Source organism: Adiantum capillus-veneris, chromosome 4 (genome assembly GCF_014529385.1).
Source record: "Adiantum capillus-veneris isolate H3 chromosome 4, ASM1452938v2, whole genome shotgun sequence".
Taxonomy (NCBI): domain Eukaryota; kingdom Viridiplantae; phylum Streptophyta; class Polypodiopsida; order Polypodiales; family Pteridaceae; genus Adiantum; species Adiantum capillus-veneris.
This window is the reverse complement of record NC_140934.1, coordinates 175,683,727-175,704,697: the sequence shown is the minus strand read 5'-3', so window position 1 is coordinate 175,704,697 and position 20,971 is coordinate 175,683,727. Positions and strand designations below refer to the sequence as shown.

The 20,971-nt window shown below is 45.2% G+C and overlaps 1 protein-coding gene and 1 long non-coding RNA gene across 3 annotated transcripts; both read left to right on the top strand.

Annotated features, from left to right (window-relative positions):
• The first annotated feature begins 3,791 nt into the window (after positions 1-3,791).
• Positions 3,792-20,281, top strand: LOC147460394 (uncharacterized). The gene is made up of 2 exons (XR_015187979.1): positions 3,792-4,068; positions 19,936-20,281. It is a non-coding gene; the product is annotated as an uncharacterized LOC147460394 (long non-coding RNA).
• On the top strand, positions 9,215-19,927 carry LOC147460395 (putative mitochondrial protein AtMg00820). 2 transcript variants are annotated; one of them, XM_086511477.1, is made up of 2 exons: positions 9,215-18,858; positions 19,029-19,927. In XM_086511477.1, the coding sequence occupies exons 1-2, from the start codon at positions 18,742-18,744 to the stop codon at positions 19,218-19,220; spliced, it is 309 nt and encodes a 102-aa protein (XP_086367603.1). In that variant the 5' UTR covers positions 9,215-18,741; the 3' UTR covers positions 19,221-19,927. Both variants share the same exon structure in this region; 1 of them encodes a protein (XP_086367603.1).
• Positions 20,282-20,971: the final 690 nt, after the last annotated feature.

The window sequence follows — 20,971 nt, the reverse complement described above, 5'->3', positions numbered from 1 at the left end:
TATTTCCGCTTAAAGCGAAGTCTGAAGTTTTTATTTGCTTCAAATAATTTCTGGCTATGACTGAAAATGTCTCGAAATGTACTATGGGCACCCTCTGTTCTGATCGAGGGGGGGAGTATATGTCTCATGAATTTAATGCATTTTTGGCTAGTCGTGGGATAAAACACCAATGTACAGTGCCTTATACACCTCAGCAAAATGGTGTTGCTGAGAGGAAAAACAGGTCACTGACGGAAATGGCACAATGTATGGTCAAAAGTCAAGCTTTGCCGCATTCTTTTTGGCTTGAGGCCATCATGTGTGCCACTTATGTACTAAACATGTGTCCTACGAAAGCTTTGCAATCTATTACTCCATATGAAGCATGGCATGATAGAAAGCCATCTATTGAGCACATGCGTGTTTTTGGCTGTTTGGCATATGCTTTGGTGCCACAAGTGCAGCGCAGAAAATTGGATGATAAGGCTGTCAAATGTATTTTTGTTGGTTATAGTGCTGAAAGCAAAGGTTACAGGTTGTATCATCCGCAAATAAAACGTATTCTGGTTTCTCGGGATGTAGTGTTTGTGGAAGATTCTGTTCAGCCCTTGTTGTCATGTACTAGAGACAGTAATGTAAGCTCACAAGACATTTATGACACTTTGTTGCCTCTTTTTAGTGGTGGAAATACGAATGTAAGTTCCAATGAGGCAAATGTACAGCCTATGGGGGTTTCTGAAAATGTTATAGATAAACCTATTACTGATGCAGATGTACATGATGTACTTGATGAGGAAAGGGCTAAAAATGAGCACGCTAGAGGTATGCCAAAATGGCTGGTGCACACTTTGCGTGACAGTAAATTGGATGCACCTTTGTCTAGTCGTACTCGTTCAGGCTCTCGCCATGCATCTTATGCATCAAATTGTTATGCTTTGGCTGTGTCTAGCTTACATGATGTTGAGGAGCCTCTGTCTTTTGATGAAGCATAGAATTCAAAAAATTGGATGGCTGCCATGCAATCAGAATATGATGCAATGATAGAAAATGACACATGGACTTTATGTGATTTGCCTCGTGGCAAAAAGGCCATTGGTACGAAGTGGGTTTACAAGTTGAAACGCAAGCCGGATGGTGAGATTGATCGCCATAAGGCTCAACTTGTTGCAAAGGGTTATGCACAACAAAAAGGCATAGATTATGAAGAGACTTTTGCTCCCACTTGTCGTATGACTACTACGTGCGTTTTCTATGTGCATTGGCAGCTCATTTTGGTTGGGATGAACATCAATCAGACATTGTTACTGCTTTCTTGAATGGTGACATATTTGAGGAAGTTTATGTAACGCAGCCTCACGGTTTTGTCATAAAAGGACAAGAGGACAAAGTGCGCAAATGTAACAAGGCATTGTATGGGTTGAAGCAATCTCCTCGTGCTTGGTATGAGAAAGCTGACACTCATTTGGTCAAACAAGGCTTTCGTAATAGTCCAACAGAAAGCACATTGTATGTAAAGCGTGAGGGTGGTGTACTTCTCATTGTGGTTCTTTATGTTGATGATTTGCTGATCATTGGACCAAATGAGAGACATATTGCTGAATTTAAGGCTGATTTGAATGCTACTTTCAAGATGAAAGATTTGGGGCTGTTGCATCATTACTTGGGTATACAATTTAAGCAGTGTGATGGTGGTATTGCCTTGTGTCAGAAAAGTTACATAGAGACATTGCTATGTAAGTTTGGACTTGAGGATTGCAAACCTATTGCCACTCCCATGGAAACAGGTTTGAAGCTGAGTTTACATGATGCTGGCGATCCTGCTGATGTCACTCTTTACCAAACTGCTGTTGGCTACCTCATTTATGTATGCAACACGAGGCTGGATATTCAGTTTTCAGTCTCATAGGTCAGCAGATTTATGCATAGCCCAGGGTCTAAGCATTGGCAGGCTGTTAAGAGGATTTTCCGCTACCTTAGTGGCACTTTACATCTTGGCTTGTTTTATCCCAAGGGGGGATCATTGCCGCCAGACTTACATGCTTTTTCGAACTCAGATTGGGCTGGTTGTTTTGACACGCGAGTGTCCACAAGTGGTTTTTGTTTCATGCTTGGCAGTTCATGTATATCATGGTTGAGCAAGAAGCAACCTACTGTGGCCACTTCGAGTTGTGAGGCTGAGTACAGGGCAGTCTTCATAGCTACAGTTGAGTGTGTATGGCTCAGATGCCTTATGGCTGATTTGGGTGTTGGACAGGACACTGCCAACACTATCTACATTGACAGTCAGAGTGCATTGGCAGTTGCGAGGAACCCAGTTTTTCATGCTTGCACAAAGCACATTGAGGTGCATTACCACTATGTCAGGGAGAGGCTCTCAGCAAGAGAGATCAGCTTGGCTTATATGCCAACACAGGACAACCTTGCAGATCTTTTCAGAAAGGCATTGTCTCGTGAGAAGCTTGAAGCTTTCCGCAAAGCTTTGGGCTTACTCCCCTTTGTGGACTGATCCTGTCCTCAGGGCATGGCACTTCCCTTTACTCATGTGCCAGCTCTCGTTCACCGCATCACTCCAGGGGGGATTTGTTACCATATACACGTGGTAGTGATGTGTGTGAACACACTAGGACCGCCGGGGCATTTTTTCCCTCTTTAGGAGGTTTTTTCCCCCGTGCATTGTATATACGCCCATCACTCTAGGGCTATCTATCTTTCCATTGCACACTAAGTAATACACTCTCTATTGTGTGCCTTGAGCTTCCTTCGTCTTCTCCAAGCTTTGTGTGTCTCTCTGCAACCCTAATTCCAACAATTGACTCTATCATGTTGCTGCAAATTAACTACCACATGGTAAAGCCGTGGAGTTTTGAACAAAAATACCTCATCCTTCAAGGGGCAAATAAAAAATCCCTCATAATCCCATACTCTTAAACGTATACTTGGACTTTTTCAATGAAGAAATAATTAACTCGAGTATCTTGATGCAAGGGGAAGGTTTTTACTTTTTTGAATTCACCATTATGAAGTCATTTTTTGTAAGCAGCATGTCACGAAGGCAAAATACAAGGGCTTTACAAAGAATACATTAATAAGATACTTCTTGATTGAAGGGCATTCTATCAAAGCAAGGTTTTACTTCTATACAAACAAACGAGGTTGGTTTTGGAAGGATTATCTCACTAAGGCCCAAAAATAAATAAATGGGATTTATAAAAGTAAGGTAAAAACATACTTCTTGGTGAATGGAAATTTCTACCCAAGGCCATAATGGTCAATATGAAGGCACTCAAATCCTATCATAGACATGAATACTCCACATGAATTCTTTTATAGCAGGTGATACATTTAGGGTTGCATTCGCTTTGATATATATTGCAAGAAGAAGCTTATACTTCTATAACCACACTATGAGGCCAAAATAGGTAGTGCAAACGTTTGAATTAGATGGAATCACAATATATGCCAAGCTGAAGATTGAGGGAAAAAAATAGAAAAGTGAAGGGGTTGTTTTCAAATAAAAGTCTCTCTCTCTCTCTCCCCAACCCGTGGACTCAGGCATGCAGCTCGAGGTGGAGACAAAGCAAGGAACCGTCGTCTGCAGTGCGCGAGGTTGGAACGGTGAGGCCATTTTTTTATATATGGAGCGTGTTGCCCACTGAGCACGGAGCTCGTGACGATCAACTGGTTCAGGGCAACGATTAATCGCTCATTGTGAGGTCTTGAGTTCAACTCTTGGACTTGCATGGGAAATTCCCTACAACTTTTATAAGAGATGGAAGCCCTTCAAGGGATCTGCTGAGATTCCATGTAAACAATTGAAAGTAGAGCGAAATAAGGTGGCGAGTAGGTGATATATTACTCTAAGCTATTATAGGGTTACTCTAAACTGGGCCTGATGAAGCCTGCGTTTGGCGGGGATATGGATGATGGTGCAGCGGGCGCGACGGCCATGGACGTGGATGGGGACAACGACCCTAACGATATTTTCTGCGAATCTGCGGGCGACGCTCGGCCCCCTCTGGACGCCGATTTTTTCAATGCATTTGAAGATGACTTCGACGACTCCGACATTGCTTAAGCTCTCTCTTCCATGTAAGACCCAACTCACTTACCTGTTGTGGGTTGTGCTCTGTTGCGTTTTATCTTTCGAAGGCTTCATACGAGAGTAGCTCTTTGATGTAACGCGTTACTATCCTAAAGCTACAGTTTGCATAGGTGCTATGTTCAACTCCGAACAGTGATATAACCACTACGCAAGGATCTCCAAAAGCTGTTGTGTGTCAGGTGCATAAATCAAGCACAAAATGACCGGGTCTACACAGGAAGCGCTTAAGAAAGTAGATGTATCTGATTTCTAGCCCATCGATACTTATGGGGCTAAGTGTTACTTTTCAGCCATATCTCATACTTGAGAGCTCCATTCAAGCTCTGAAAGAAAAGACACGTCATGTCAACTAAAGGGCATCATTATGTGATCACATTCAGCTACATCCCCGATGGATAGTAGAATCACTGTATGGCATGACATTGCACGTATTGCAAAAGCCCATAAAGACTAATAACAGGGAACGGAATGACATTGCATGTATTGCAAAAGCCCATAAAGCCTAATAACATGGAACGGAATGGGTGACAAGGTCAAGACTGCAGAAGCTAGGAAACGGATTTGTGTCAAAAGTAAAAAGTTTTCTTTTTTTTTGATTATTTTGAACTTTACATATGTCACATAAAGAGACTTGAGAGAGGGAGGTTGCATAGGTAGTAGAGAGGGAGTGTCGAGCTTATGAGAATGTTGTGATTGTTAATGGGGGTCGAGGAGGTGTTAAGGGTTCAGGCACCTCTCTAGATACGTCCAGTCGGTGGTCCTAGTTTCTCCCAGGAACAAGTGTTAGGGAGTGAGGGCTCTTTTGTGGCTGTGCCCGACCAATGTGAGCTTGTTTTCTCTTGTCAAGATATGTTTAGCCTTGGGTTTTGGCTTGGTTCCATGGCCATTAGGCTCCTGGGAGTATTTTTCTGAGTCTTGCCGGTACTTCCTATGGCTGTATTGGGCCATTGGAGCATTTTTTTCTGCCTATCCCCTATTTTTCTCGAGTCGTTGCCGGTGGACAGCTTTATGGGAGTATATATGTGAGGGCAGGAGCACTAGGGGAGCATAGTGTGCACAAGCCGGGGGTTGCAGGGGCACCCCTTGGGGGCAGCCCTAGGGTGATGAGATGAGCAGTGGGAGGGCAGTTTTGCTAGCGTTTTTTAGCAACTCCTAGCGTTTTTGCATCCCATTTGTTGCGGTCAAGAGAAGTGATGGGCAATAGGAGATGTTTTACTCTCTTAGGGAATATTTTAGGAGGCACCATGGTCTTGTAGATGCAGAACTCCTCCTTTCTCTTCTTCCTCCAGATAAGCCTTCTTGCCAGAAGAGATCTCGTTGGAGCCTTGCTTTCTCAGTAGCCTAGGGCAGCCCATGTGGAGACCGTGTCAGTGGTCTCATCTGCAGGAGCAGTTGACAGTGTCTGAAGCAGTCGCAATTTTGTGTACCTCGGGTCTATCCATAGGGCATGTTAGATTGATGCTAGACCACCCTTGGTCACTTGTATGAGCAGCTTGTTATCAACATGGAGAGCCTTTCCCTGATTTCTCTCTCTCTCTCTCTCTCTCTTTCTTAGATGTCTTGTCTCTTTCTACCTCAGTGATCTCTCTTCTCCACAGGTGCCTTGTTCATGTATGTGGCATTACAAGTGATCTAGATCGGAGTCGAGATGTTCACCAAACCATGAGCCAAATCTTGTCTTCATTGCATCTTCCGTTGCCACCTTTGATATGAGTTGGGCCATAATGTGGCTCTAATCCTCGTGTCGAGGGAGTATAAATAAATGGACAAAAACTATACCGTTTTAAGTTGTTGTGGACTTTTCTATTCCCATTGTCATCCCCATCAATTGGTCGTCCCAAGATGCATCCCCAAGACGTTCCTTTGTGACCTCTTTGTCATTAAGCCAAGTTACTATGCTTGTGGGCTTTTGTAGTACGTTTAACGTAGTGCCACATAAGAATTTGACTATCTACCAGGAGGAATGACTTGATGAGAGGGGTCGGTAATGTCACGTGATACATCCAACCCTATGTGTCTGTGGACAAGCTACAACATGATCAGGGTTCAGTTAAGTCAAGTCAGTCTAGAATAACTTATAAGAATTGATCTGGCAATTTTGTGAGTCTGTTCGCAGACCGTGCATGTTCAGACACTTAGTGTAGATGCATAGCCTCTGGTTGCACACATCATGGTCATAAGCATTCACATCATAATCCATCAGAATCCTTCAGGAGAATTTTCCAGTGCATTTAGCCTAAATTTCCTATTTTTGACATTTTTCACTTATTAATTTAAGTGACTTTTTTTGGAAAGTAGGTAGGGCAAATTGAGTAAGTTTGTATATAAGCAAACCTAGACTAGCACTAATTGGCAGAAGAGGCAGTAGGAGCTCCATCGCTCAACATGCAACTTCTCATGCAAGAACCCTTGGTGGCGATTTCCCTCCAAGCAAGAAGATCCACAGCCTAGCGTTTTCCCTTCCCAGCATCATCGCCACAGATTTCCCCATGCTACCGTTTTTGATCCAAGCCAGCATCGCAAAAGATCTACTTACTGCTAGCGTTTTTTCTCCATGCAGCCCTAGCGTTTTCTGAACCTCCATCGCTCTCTATGTGATGGCGTTTTCAGCAATAAGTTAGTAGTTTTCAGCCCTAAAGACCTACAGTTTTCAGCCCTAAAGACCAGCAGATTTCAGCCCGCAAGAACGTGCCCACAGTAGCATTTTGGACAGCAGTTAGAAAGCTTGAGAATTCAGCCCTTAGATCGGTCTCGCCATCCCTGTCGTCGTCGTCGATCTAGCCTAGACTTGCATCAGTCACATGCATCCTCTTTGTACCAGTTTGTGCAATCAATCGTAGACCACTCTCGCCAACGAGAGTGGGGCCTTCGGAGGAGGGTTTTACTATGTCTTGGTGTCGTATTTCTCTTCTCTCTCTATCTCTCAGTCTCATACACCTTCACGCACAATGTCCATTCACTTTGTTTGTGTCCATTGCACTCTCTCATTAAGAACGGAAGGCTCTCCCTTCCATAAGAACAAAAGGAACCTTGAGCACAGTTCGGAGCACTCATCTTGAGCAAAGTTCAAACATTCATTCTGCTGCACCTTACAGGTAACAAGGTGTAACAAACTTGGACACTCCAAGTCTAGAATTTGTTGCGACATGAGAGAGAGATTCACTTTAAACACTTCATAAATTTAAATGACAGGTCAAGTCGAGTTGACACGGCCCGACGTAGTTCTGTGCCCAGAGAGATTGGCCCTGTCACAAATTGCCGACGTGTCAAAGCCCTGAGGAAGGGAGCCAACTTGCAGATGTCGGCCGAGGGGCCTAAATCCTAAGAAGAACAAGTAACAGAAGAAAAAGTTCTCCCAACTTATGGGAACCCCGTCCGATGGGGCCCCAAGTGACATGAAGGATTAAAATAAAGCAAGATCCACACACACACACATACACAGAAAGAATTACGTAGCAGCTGATGACGTGGCAGCTGTATGGAAATTCCGAAAATTGCGCTGACATGATGATGTGGTAGGTTGTACTATTTCCACTTTTTGCACTGACTGCTGTACAGAATTCCGTGATTTACGCTGACAGCTTTTTGGTATTGCTTTTGGACCAAAAGCTTTTGAGTTTGAAGGCTTTTCATGTAAAACTGCTTTTGGGGCCTAGGGCCTTTAAATATGAGGCTAGGGCTCATTCTTTAGCATGCTTCGTTGAGAAGGTGCAGAGTTTGGAGTACCGGCTTATACTAAGTTGATGCAATATAAAGAAATACCGAAAGAGGCGCCAAGGTTTGGGGCCAATACTCTTTGGGGTGGAATTCCACCACTTCGTGTCGCGTATCGTCTCTCTCTCTCTCTCTCAGTTCAGTTGTTATTGAAGTGCTAAAAGTTTGTTTAGTCTGTTCTTTCCTATTGGCACGTGGTTCCTGTCTTGTGACAGTGGTATCAAAGCATTAGGCGTGTGCTTTTCTGAAAGCATATAGGTCCCACCAAAGAGCAAACAAAGCAAGATCGCACGTCCAAAGCTCATCGGAAATTTTAGGTTTGTGCTTCGACCTGGAACTTATTAGTCCCTCCCACCCTTACTTCATCGCGCATCAGACGCGCTCTCATCTTCATCGCTCATGTCTTACATGGCATAAGCCATAAGGATCACTTGCAAGAGAAGGATCCACGATTTGTTTCAAGTCACTCTTTTTAGCAAAAGCAGTGCCATGCAGACGTTGATGCCTATAGCTACCAAGCAGCACACTCCAAGGACTTGGCAAGCTTTCAAGAAATTTTTTGCCCGAAGTTATATGGTTTCTGACATCTTCCTTCGAAGTACAACTTCTGGCAGAGGGTATCTTGAAATGCTTGCCATGGAAACCCTAGTAGATTTTAACTTGAAATTTCTCGACATCTCCTAGTAGATGTCTCTTCACGAGCAAATGACCTTGGAGGTTTAGTGCGATTGCTATCTTCGGACTACCATCGCCGCCAAAGAAACATTGTTTGTCACAAGACGGGCACCACGTGCCAATAGAAAAGAATAGACTGAACAGACTTTTAGCACTTTAATAACAACTGAACTGAAAGAGAGAGACGACACGCAACACGGAGTGGCCGAATTCCACCCCAGAGAGTATTGGCTCCAAACCTTAGCGCCCCTTTCGATATTTCTTTTTATTGCATCAACACAGTACAAGCCGGCACTGTAGACTCTGCACCTTCTTCGGGAAGCATGCCAGAGAATGAGCCCTAACCTCATATTTAAAGGCCCTTGGCCTAAAAAGCAATTACATTGAAAAGCCTTCAAACTCAAAAGCATCTGGTCCAAAAGCAAAGCCAAAACGTTGCCAGTGTAATTTATGAAAATCCGTACAGCCTGCCACATCATCAGCTAGCGCAAAACGCGGAATTCCGTACAGCTTGCCACGTATCTTGCCAGCGCAATTTTTGAAAATCTGCCACATCATTAGTTTTTGCATATCTACGGGTCTTGCTTTATTTTAATCCTTTATGTCACTTGGGGCCCCATCGGACGGGGTCCCCGTAAGTTGGTAGGACTTCTTCTTCTGTTACTTGTTCTCTTAGGGTTTAGGCCCCTCGGCCGGCATCTGTATGTTGGCCCCCTTCTTCAAGGCTTTGACACGTCAGCAATTTGTTACACCGTTTGTCCAAGAGCTGATGGACTATGCTGTGCTCGGTTACGACCCTATGGAATGAACCTAACTCTAATTTTTTTGGTGCAGGTTTCAGGATAGAAAGTCAGTCAACTTTTCGAGCTCGACTGATGTCGAGATTGTTTTTTAAGTTTGTTTGGTGATCTTGTTTGGAATTTGTTTGAAATGGATGGTATCTGTTTTGAACTTGTCTTGGTGCCGATTTGAAATGTTTGACTCTAGTTTTAAATAGTGGTTTCAATGATTGGTGATTTTACTTCCGGGTGGAGTAGTGAGAAATAATATTTGAGAATGCTTGTTCATACTCATGGCCCGGACCCTTGTGGTTATTTGCGGGGGGAGTATTGAATGATTGAAAAGTGCTGTTTTTACTCATGGCCTGGACCCTTGTGGTTATTTACGGGGGGAGTATTGTTGTTGTGACTCCCGGTCCGGACTTGGATTTGTTATGCGGGAGAAGTATTAAGAAGTCTAGAGAAGTGGTTACTCTCAGCACCTCCAAACGATGCAGGCTGCGGTCTGGGGGGCGTTTGGTTGTAAAAGGCCTCTATATCTCATGGCCCGGACCTTTTTAGGTTATTTGCGGGAGGAGTGATGAGGGAGTCGTTGAACAGCTCATGGCCCGGACCAAGATGGTTATTTGCGGGGGGAGTGTTCATCGGTGGCTTTATGTTTCTATGTCTTGTAACGTACATATGTGAGCATTTGTGTTGCATTGTGATGTGCCAACCACTGAATATTCCTAATTGGATGAGATTGCTTGGGTATGTAATTTCAGTGCATCAAGACACCCGTTGTAACAAACTGCTGACGTGTCAAAGCCTAAAGAATGGAGCCAACTTATAGATGTGGCCGAGGGGCCTAAACCCTAAGAAGAACAAGTAACAGAAGAAGTCCTACCAACTTATGGGGACCCCGTCCGATGGGGTGACATAAATGATTAAAATAAAGCAGGACCCGCACACACACTAAAACTGATGACGTGGCAGATTTCCGAAAATTGTGCTGGCATGATGACGTGGCAGGCTGTACGGATTTCCATGTTTTGCACTGGTTGATGACGTGGCAACTGTACGGAATTCCGGATTTTATGCTGGCAGCTTTTTGCATTGCTTTTTGGACTAGAAGCTTTTGAGTTTTAAAGGCTTTTCACTGTAATTGCTTTTCAGGCCAAGGGCCTGTAAATACGAGGTTAGGGCTCATTCTCTGGTATGCTTCATGGAGAAGGTGCAGAGTCTGGAGTACCGGCTTGTACTGTGTTGATGCAATATAAAGAAATACCGAAAGGGGCGCCAAGGTTTGGGGCCAATACTCTCTGGGTGGGAATTCCGCCACTTCGTGTCGCGTGTCGTCTCTCTCTAGCACCATTGGTGTTAAGCAAGGATGCCCACTCTCCTCGACACTCTTTGGGCTCTACATCGACGAGATCTCCGACTACATACTGCGAGCAAGGGGAGAGGGGAGCGACTTGGCAGGTACTCCGGTCCACATCATGTTATATGCTGATGGTATTGTGTTGATTTCAGAGTCACCCGAGGGCTTGCAACGCCATCTTGAGGCCTTGGACGAATTCAGCACACACAGGGGGTTGACTGTGAACCTTGGCAAAACCAAGGTTATGATCTTTCACACATCCAGTGCAGTGAGGAGCGCCGCCACCTTCACAACAGCAGGAGGACAGGTTGATGTAGTCACCTCCTATGTCTACCTTGGCATCACATTCACCAGCCTACCAGGACCCTTCACTATGAGGCAGGCTGCTGTTGACAGGCTCACCCGAGGATATGCAGCTCTGGCCATGCTAGAGCGGAGATGCCACCAGGCACACTTTCAGGAGCCCCGCACGAAGGGGTGGCTTTTCGACACCTTAGTCACCCCGGCCTTGATGTACTTGGCGGCGGTATGGGCACCAGGATTGACAGCTGACCCGTGGACACAGCTTGAGAGACCACAGGTATGTATGATCTCACGCTTGCTCCGCAGCAAGAAGACAGTGCCACATGACATTATTAGAGCCGAGCTCGCCACACCACCTATGGTTGTAGAGGCACTATTCCAGACAGTTTGCTTCATCCAGAGGATGAGAGAGCTACCTCCTAACAGACTTACCCGTAGAGCATTTGAGGCAGCTATACAGCTATCAGAGAATGGGCATGAGAGAGCATGGTACTCACAGGTCAGAGCATGGTTTGAGGGACACGGTCTTGACATGGAGAGCCTACCACCATTCCAGTACGACCCCCATTCACCATATGTTCACCTCTCTCGCAGTGAGAGGAACTTGGTATTGAGACAGGATCTGTGGTAGCTATACACTAGGAGAGTCTGGGAGGCACCTGGCTTGGGGACGAGGATGTCAGATTACAGAGACCAGTTTCTCACCATATTGTCTGGGGGGTTCATACAGAGACCACGCTACATGGACACATATATGCCACATAGCTCACGGGTGGCGATTGGTCAGCTGAGAGTGGCTTCACACAGGTTAGAGATTGAGATCGGGAGACATACTGGTGTTCCCAGGGAGGAGCGAATCTGCAGAGCCTGCACAGAGGAGGTGGAGAGTGAGGAGCACTTTGTATGTAGATGCAGAGCATACACTGAGATCAGAGGCAGGTATGAGGCCTTATTCAGAGGACAGCCCACTCTCCGAGAGATCATGGAATCTCGAGATCAGAGACAGCTCGGACGTTTCTTACTAGAGATACAGAGCCATCGGGACACACTACTACAGCCACACACAGCTACATAGACAGAGGGGAGACAGTCGCAGCTCACAGCCCCTCCCTCACCAGACACTCAGAGGGGAGTGACACTCCCACAGGCGGAGGTGAACCGAGCTAGACGACGACCACGAGTCACAGGCTACAGGGGCGCGAGCTCCCACCACCGACAGATCGAGGAGATCCGAGCCCGGGAGCGCCGTGCCACTGAGGAGCGAGTGGCTCAGATGAGGGCCGACCCGACAGCCTTCATCCGGGTAGCCTTGGCACCAGACCCGCCCATGTACCACATCTTACATCCCCCCATTAGTACAGGATGGAGCTAGATAGCTTGATGCACTCTCATGATTGTACTACCTTGAGCATATAGACATGCATACACCCCTAGAGATAGAACTCCATCCCTCCTCAGATACTCCACTACCTACATTCAGTTCAGTTTTGTATCAGTTTTGTTTCATTTGTCTTTCCGATAGACGGATGACATACACACCATGTACATTTGATTTGTCTCATAGGCCGATTTCGGCCTGACATAGACGTTAAAAATCTTTCTTTCTTCTTTCTCTCTCTCTCTCTCTCTCTCTCTCTCTCTCTCTCTTTCAGTTCAGTTGTTAATGAAGTGCTAAAAGTATGTTCAGTCTGTTCTTTTTTATTGGCACGTGGTGTCCGTCTTGTGGCATTGGTATCAGAGCATTAGGCGTGTGCTTTTCTGAAAGCATACCGATCCTACAAAAGAGCAGACAGATTTTATTCGAGGTATCTTCGCCTTCCAACTCGGACTTATTAGCCACTCCCACCCTTACTTCATCGCGCATCGGGCGCGCTCCCGTCTTCACCGCAGTGTCTTACAAGGCATAAGCCAATTAAGAACCCAATACTTGGAATTCATGGATTCAGTAGAATATTTGCAGTTCTTGCTCAACGAACTCCACGACATTCTTTCGCGGCATCCTCAACAGAATCTTTCGATGCTGCAAAGTTTTCAACAATTTTTGAACTACATGTTACCCCCTCTGATGCCCCAGGTGGCACCTCCTCCTCCGGCACCAGAAAGTACGAGAGCTTCCAACCGGCAACCTTCTCAGCCGTCTGTTCCAATCGGAGGAGTCTTCAGGAATATGGTGCAGCCATTTGACCCTGATCCATTGCCCCCACCTCCACCACCACCGCCACTAGGCTACAATGGTTGGAGCCCATATGGATACTCTTATTTTCCATACCCGGGATATGCGCCTAACTAACCCAAAGATTTCAAAGATGGTGGCACGACTGTCAAATTTTTCACTTTTTCCGGGGTGAAAGATCGCAAGAAAGCGTTGCTGTTCCTACAACAATTCGACAACATCTATGCTTTGGGGATACAGAAGAATCCAAGATTTCTTGAGTAGCGGGATTTCTTAAAGATAATGCTATGCAATAGTGGAGTTCAATCGCGAAACAACAACATGCTCCAAGGACCTTGCAAGCTTTCAAGACAGTTTTTGCACGTAGTTACATGACTTCGATGTTTGAAGTCCGGATTTTGACAGAGTGGGGCAACTTGAAAATGCTTGCCACTGAAACCATGGACGAATATAACCAAAGGTTTCTCGACGTGTACCTTCCGGTGTCTTTTTTTAGATCTATTCCCTTGGAGGCCCAGTGCGAGCGATACACCATTGGACTACCATCACCATTGCAGGAATATTGTCTATCCAAGCAAGTCTCTACCATGCAAGAACTTATGGACCATGCCGCGGTCGGCTACAAACTGATGAAGGGAAAGCTAGAGTTTACCACAGAAGAATCTCCGGTTGCTAACCACAACTCTCGGCAACAACGAACAAATTCTCGAGTCTCGTGAAAATCAACCGCAAAGGCCTCGTTTGACGCCTCAACAACGAGACACCTTACTACAAGAAGGCCGATGCTTTGGATGCTTTTAAACAGGGCATAATCATTCTAATTGTCCCAAATGTACTGATAGACCAGAGGAGCCGACACCCGCACCAATGGTCGACAAAACCCCAGCGCCACCTCCTGCTAAGAGAGCTAGACCCGCTATTGGACTAGTTCCTGATATTTATGGCATACGCCTTGAGAGTACAAATGAATTGTGTAGAGCTTATGGCAAAGTCAATGGCTTCAAAGCCCTTATTTTCTTTGACCCCGGAGCTATAGAAAACTATCCACAATTCTTGAAGCAGATGACTTCGATTATGATGCAGAGGGTGGAGAAATTGAAGCTGAGCTAGCCACATGGCAAACTCAGAAAGTGGTACCACTCATTGGTGCTCTTCCAGTGACTATCCAAGATTATCATGGAAAAGCCGATTTCCACATTATGAAGTTGGGCAATTGTGACGTTCTATTAGGCATGCCTTAGCATGACAAGAACGATGTGACTCTCCAAGTTCGGAACTGAACCATCACCGTGATGCAGAAGGGCAAGCCGGTCGTCCTCAAAGTTCGGTTGTCCGAACAAAATCCTAAATAAACTCTCTAGTCGTTTTATAGTTAGATACTTTTGAACTTTGTTTGAAATGGATGGTATCTTTTTTGAACCTATCTTGGTGCCGATTTGAAATATTTGACTCTAGTTTTAATACTGGTTTCATTGATTGGTGATTTTACTCCCGAGTGGAGAAGTGAGAAATACTGTTTTGGTATTGTTTGAACCTCGGAACGACGCAGGCCGATGCCTGGGGAGCGTTCTGATGTATGCTAGAAAATCTCCGAACGACGCAAGCCGATACTTGGGGAGCGTTTGGTAGTATGCTTATAAAATAATTGTTATTGTGACTCTCGGCCCGGACTTGGATGGTTATGCAGGAGGAGTATTAAGAAGTTTGAGCAGTAGTTACTCTCAGCACCTCCAAACGACGCAGGCTGCGGTCTGGGGGGCGTTTGGTTGTAAAAGGCCTCTATATCTCCCGGCCCGTACCTTTTTAGGTTATGTGGGAGGAGTGATGAGGGAGTCGTTGAATATCTCCCGGCCCGGACCTTGTTAGGTTATGCGGCAGGAGTGTTCATCGGCGGCTTTATGTTTCTATGTTTTGTAACATGCATATGTGAGCATTTGTGTTGCATTGTGATGTGCCAACCACTGAATATTCCTAATTGGATGAGATTGCCTGGGTATGTAATTTTTTAGTGCATTAAGACACCCGTGGAAGATCAGTACGGTCTGGGTGTGATGGCTAATTTTACTACGCCGGAATATCAAGAGTTCCGATCTGGACGAAAGGAGAAGCTAACTCCTTGATCAAAAGAGCAGAAATTAGAAGCTAACTCCTTGATCAAAACAACAGAAAGGAAGAAGCTAACTCCTTGATCAAAACAGCCGAAAGGAGAAGCCAACTCCTTGATCAAAACAGCCGAGAGGAGAAGCTAACTCCTTGATCAAAAGAGCAAATTGATTGTCCCTCGGAATGTCCCTAGGAATGACCCTAGGAAATTTTTGAGCTAACTTGAGTTGTTTTGCAGATATGTTGTAATTGCGGATGATTACTCTCTTTCAAGAAGGGGAGATGTAACAAACTGCTGACGTGTCAGCCTAAAGAATGGAGCCAACTTACAGATGTGGCCGAGGGGCCTAAACCCTAAGAAGAACAAGTAACAGAAGAAGTCCTACCAACTTATGGGGGCCCCGTCCGATGGGGCCCCAAGTGACATAAAGGATTAAAATAAAGCAGGACCTGCACACACGCTAAAACTGATGACGTGTCAGATTTTCGAAAACTGCGTTGGCATGATGACGGGCAGGTTGTACGGATTTCCGCGTTTTGCGTTGGTTGATGACGTGGCAGCTGTACGGAATTCCGGATTTTACCCTGGCAACTTTTTGCATTGCTTTTTGGAGTAGAAGCTTTTGAGTTTTAAAGGCTTTTCACTGTAACTGCTTTTCAGGCCAAGGGCCTTTAAATATGAGGTTAGGGCTCATTCTTTGGCATGCTTCTTAGAGAAGGTGCAGAGTCTGGAGTACCGGCTTGTACTGTGTTGATGCAATATAAAGAAATACCAAAAGGGGCACCAAGGTTTGGGGCCAATACTCTTTGGGGTGGAATTCCGCCACTCCGTGTCGCGTGTCGTCTCTCTCTCTCTCTCTTTCAGTTCAGTTCTTAATGAAGTGCTAAAAGTCTGTTCAGTCTGTTCTTTTTTATTGGCACGTGGTGCCCGTCTTGTGACACCCGTGGTAGATCAGTGCGTTCCTTGACAAAACCTGTCTGAGTCCCATGCATAAGACTCTCTAGAAGTGGTTGAATCCTCAAACTCAGAGCCTTGACAAGAATTTTGTAGGTTGAGTTGAGGATGGTGATGGGGCGCCACTGTCGAATCTCATCCAAGGAGCCACCCTCCTTGGGAATGAGGTAGATCAAGCCCTCACTCATGCTATCAGGCATCACTCCTGTGTGCAAAATGTTCTGAAAAGCACTACAGAGATCTGGGCCAAGCAGGTCCGAGTACTCCAAGAAAAAACTTGGAGTCAGTCCATCCTCACCTGGACAGCTACCACGGGGGAGGGCCCTAAGAGCCGTGTGCAGCTCCTCAAGCTGAAGTGGTAGAGCTCAAGGCTCTGATGCATCTCCTCAGTCACAAGACGAGGCATCTGTGCCCAAACCTGCTCCTTGCATGCACCCCGACGCTCTGACTGAGCCTCTGCAGACAGTAACTCACGATAAAAGTCAGTAGCAATTGCACGCATATCCTCGAGCTCAGAAGCAACTGACCCGTCAGGCCTCCGCAACTAACTGACCTTGGCACGTGAATGTCGAGGTCCCACTGCCTCAAAGAAAGCACTAGTCACGCTGTCGCCCACCTGTGTCCACTGAGATGCCTGTCGGTGGAAAGCAAACTCATGTCGCCTCTCCTCTGGCTAACAAGCTCTTGTCAAGCATGCTGTAGCTGCTGCTCCAACCAAGGACTGTCTGGATGCTGCTCCTGCATCCTCTGTAACGAAGCAATGCCCCGTCTAAGACGCTGCTTCTTCTCTCGTTGCAGCCCGGCGAGCCAAAGACTCCTGGAGAAAGAAACGGCTAATCTGAGCTAGTCCTGAGGCCACTATGTCAGCAGGAGAATATTGCCTGTCCAATCTCTCTGTCCAGAGAGCCTTGACTCGCTCTCTGAGTGCAGAGTCCAACAAGACCCTCTCCGGGATACGAAGCATCGTGCTCCCTCTCCTCTGCCTGTCTGCCACTGTGAGGATCACTGGTGCATGGTCCGAGAAGGAATAGAATGCCAACTCTGTGCCCAAAGTCACTGAAATAATCACTAGTGTAGAAGCGATCTATCCGCGATAGATTCACTCCTCCCACTCTGTGGTCCGAACGAGAGAAGGCAGCTGGGGGCCTCACAAAACTAGAGTGTTGCCAAACTTCGAGACCCTCAGAGTCATACAAAACCTCTCCCAAGCTACCAGCTCAACTCCATGCACAGTAGCATGGCTACCACCAATCCTATCAGAAGGGGTTCTCCAACATGTTGAAGCCCCCCCCTATGCACCAGTGTTCTGCCTGTGGCAGAGAACTTTGCTCAAGATGAGTGCTCCGAACTGTGCTCAAGGGTTCCTTTTACTTATGGAAGGGAGAGCCTTCCCTTTCTATAGTGAGAGAGTGCAATGATCACAAACAAAGTGAATGACATTGTGAATGAAGGTGTTGAGAGAGAGAGAGAGAGAGAGAGAGAGAGAGAGAGAGAGAGAAGAATACGACACCAGACGGTTCTCAAACCCTCTTCAAGGGCCCCCCCTCTCTATGGCGAGAGAGGTCTATGCTATTGATTGCACTCATTTGGTACAATGGTCTAGATGCAATGGACTTGCCAACTATGTCGACGACAATGATGACGGCGATGAGGACGGGCTGAAATCTGAAAATGCTAGGGGCTGAAATCTGCAAATCTGCTGAATTCTGACACTATGTCGGCAATGGCGACGACGGTGCACTGAATTCTGACACTGTGTCGGCAATGGCGACGACGCAACGACGATGCGCTGAAAACGCAGATGCTGAAATCTGCGGACAGCGGGCTGAAACTGAAAATGTTGGCTGATCCTGACGGTGCGGAGAGGATGTGTTGCGGGTAGGTAAGATCTACGAGGCTAGGGGCTGATCTTGCGGTGTCTAAGTGCTGAAAACCGAAAACGTTGATGCTAGGGGCTGATCTGTCGCTGGAAAACTGCAAAACGCTAGAGGTATCCGGAAGATGCAAAAACGCATCTGTTAGCGCTAGAATCTGGTATCTGTTGAAAAACGCTAGGCTGTTTCTGTTGTAGATAGCGCTAGGCTGATCTGCAACCAAAACGCTATCTGATCTGATGTTGGTTGGAAACGCTAGGCCTCTTGCCGGTCTTGCTGAGAAGGTCCATTGTAAGTTGGTGGACTTCTGCTGCCTCTTCTGCCAGAAAGTGCTAGCGCTAGGCTTTTATTTATACCTGCTTAGCAAAGTTGCCCTACCCAGTTTCCCAACAAAGTCACTTATTAATAATAAGTGAAAAATGGATAAACTACATGCCCATAGGGTTAGATGTGCACGTGACAACTTTGGTGCCACAAACACAACGCAGAAAATTGTATGATAAGACTGCCAAAAGTATTTTTGTTGGTTATAGTGTTGTAGGCAAAGGTTACAGGTTGTATGATCCGCAAACTAAGCGTATCTTGGTCTCATGGGATATTGTGTTTGTGGAAGATTCTGTTCAGTCCTTGCTGTCATGTACTAGAGACAATAATTTAAGCTCATAGGACATTTATGACACTTTGTTACCTCTTTTCAGTGGTGGAATTTCAAATGTAAATTCCAATGAGGCAAATGTACAGCCAATGGGGGTTTTTGAAAATGTTACAGATCAGCCTATTACTGATGCAGATGTACATGATGTACTTGATGAGGAAAGGGTTGAGAATGAGCAAGCTAGAGGTATGCCAAAATGGTTGGTGTATACTTTGCGTGACAGTAATTTGGATGCACTTTTGTCTAGTCGTACTTGTTCAAGTTCTCGCCATGCATCTTATGCATCAGGTTGTTATGCTTTGGCTCTTTCTAGCTTACATGATATTGAGGAACCTCTGTCTTTTGATGAAGCACAGAATTCAGAAAATTGGATGGCTGCCATACAATCAGAATATGATGCACTTATAGAAAATGACACATGGACTTTATGTGATTTGCCTCCTGGCAAAAAGGCCATTGGTACGAAGTGGGTTTACAAGTTGAAACGTAAGCCAGATGGTGAGATTGATCGCTATAAGGCTCGACTTGTTGCAAAAGGTTATGCATAGCAGAAAGGCATAGATTCAGAAGAGACTTTTGCTCCCACGTGTCGTATGCTAATGCGCGTTTTGTATGTGCATTAGCAGCTCATTTTGATTGGGATGTACATTAGTAAGACATTGTTATTGCTTTCTTGAATGGTGACATATTTGAGGAAGTTTATGTAACGCAACCTCGCGGTTTTGTAAAGAAAAGACGAGACGATAAAGTGTGCGGTCAACGAGGCTTTCGTAATAGTCCAACAGAAAACACATTGTATGTAAAGCGTGAGTGTGATCAAGCTGCCACTTGCTATTATTGGGAAGGGGCAACCAGCTTACATCAACGGTTGGCCTGCTATCCAGGGTATTAGGGAGCAAACTTGCTGCCAATATGTTTTGTAATTAGTAGCAAGGGGCAACCAGGCTACATCATCATTGGCTTCCTAGTCACGTATACTTGTAATCTTTTTGTAAAAGCTAATTAAGATTCGAAGTCAGAGAATGTTGTTCTAGCAGCCCTTTTGCGCACACACAAAGTGAAGAGAAGAAGAAGCATAATGAAGTTGACACAAGTCTTTCTTTTGTTGGTGATTATAAGAGAATTTCTGTCTGGCTGTGATTAAAAGGCTGCTAGAGAGTGTAAATGCTTTACGTGAACCTTGAATGACTTGCTGTTGAAGCATACTTGAAATGTTTAATTTGCTGGAATAGCAAGTAATGTTTCGGTTGACTTACTTTGCAGTACACAACCCTTTCTGAAAGATGTAAGAAGAGTTTCGTAATCACTTATGGAGCGATCTCATACCTTACAAGAGCCAATTGATGTGTGAAGTGCGCCCTCTCTCTCTTCAAGTATGCTGTTGAAGCATACTTGAAATGTTTAATTTGCTGGAATAGCAAGTAATGTTTCGGTTGACTTACTTTGCAGTACACAACCCTTTCTGAAAGATGTAAGAAGAGTTTCGTAATCACTTATGGAGCGATCTCATACCTTACAAGAGCCAATTGATGTGTGAAGTGCGCCCTCTCTCTCAGTAGGTGACTTGTAGTTTATTCTTACTGTATGGTAATGAAGGTCATTTATTGAATGGTGGCCTCTTTTCTTTCACTAAGAGGTTTTTGAGTTCTAGATTGATCGATTGAGCTGACTTTATTGGAGCGTCACTCTTTTTGGTGGGTAAATTCAGGCATTGACAAAGTGATGTCAGTGTATTGAGTTCTGTTGGTTGAAAGCATACCACATGTCCAGGGCATTGGTATATGTCTTTAAACGGGTCACAAAAAACTTGTCTGTTTGAGCAGAGTATGGCATCTTTGATTTAGTAGCTTTATGTTTCGGCCTTTTCGGCTGGTTGGAGGATTGAAGTTTGAAGTATTTATATGGTGTGCTTGTTGTCGTGCGGGTTGATGTTCTCTTTTTCTGGAGTCGCGCTTGGGATATATGCTATGTCTTACTTAAGCTCATCACAAGTCAGTTGCTGGTATGTGACTACAACTGAAGGAGGTGGATAAGGAGTAATATCGTTAACAGGTTTCTTGAACATTGCCAGAATGTTCTCAAAAATATTATATTCTCTCAGTAATCTATCAATATAAGCTTTTCAATCTTTGAGGAAATTTAAGGTGTACGTGCAACTCACGCGCCATGCAAGTTATCCATACGTGCATTGTGCACACGAAGATTTCTTTACAGTGTCTGCTTGAAAGTATAGAGCTTTAAAGGAAATTTTTTATATGTGTAGCTCTGTCATTGCCCGCTACTGAAAGATGTTCTAGAT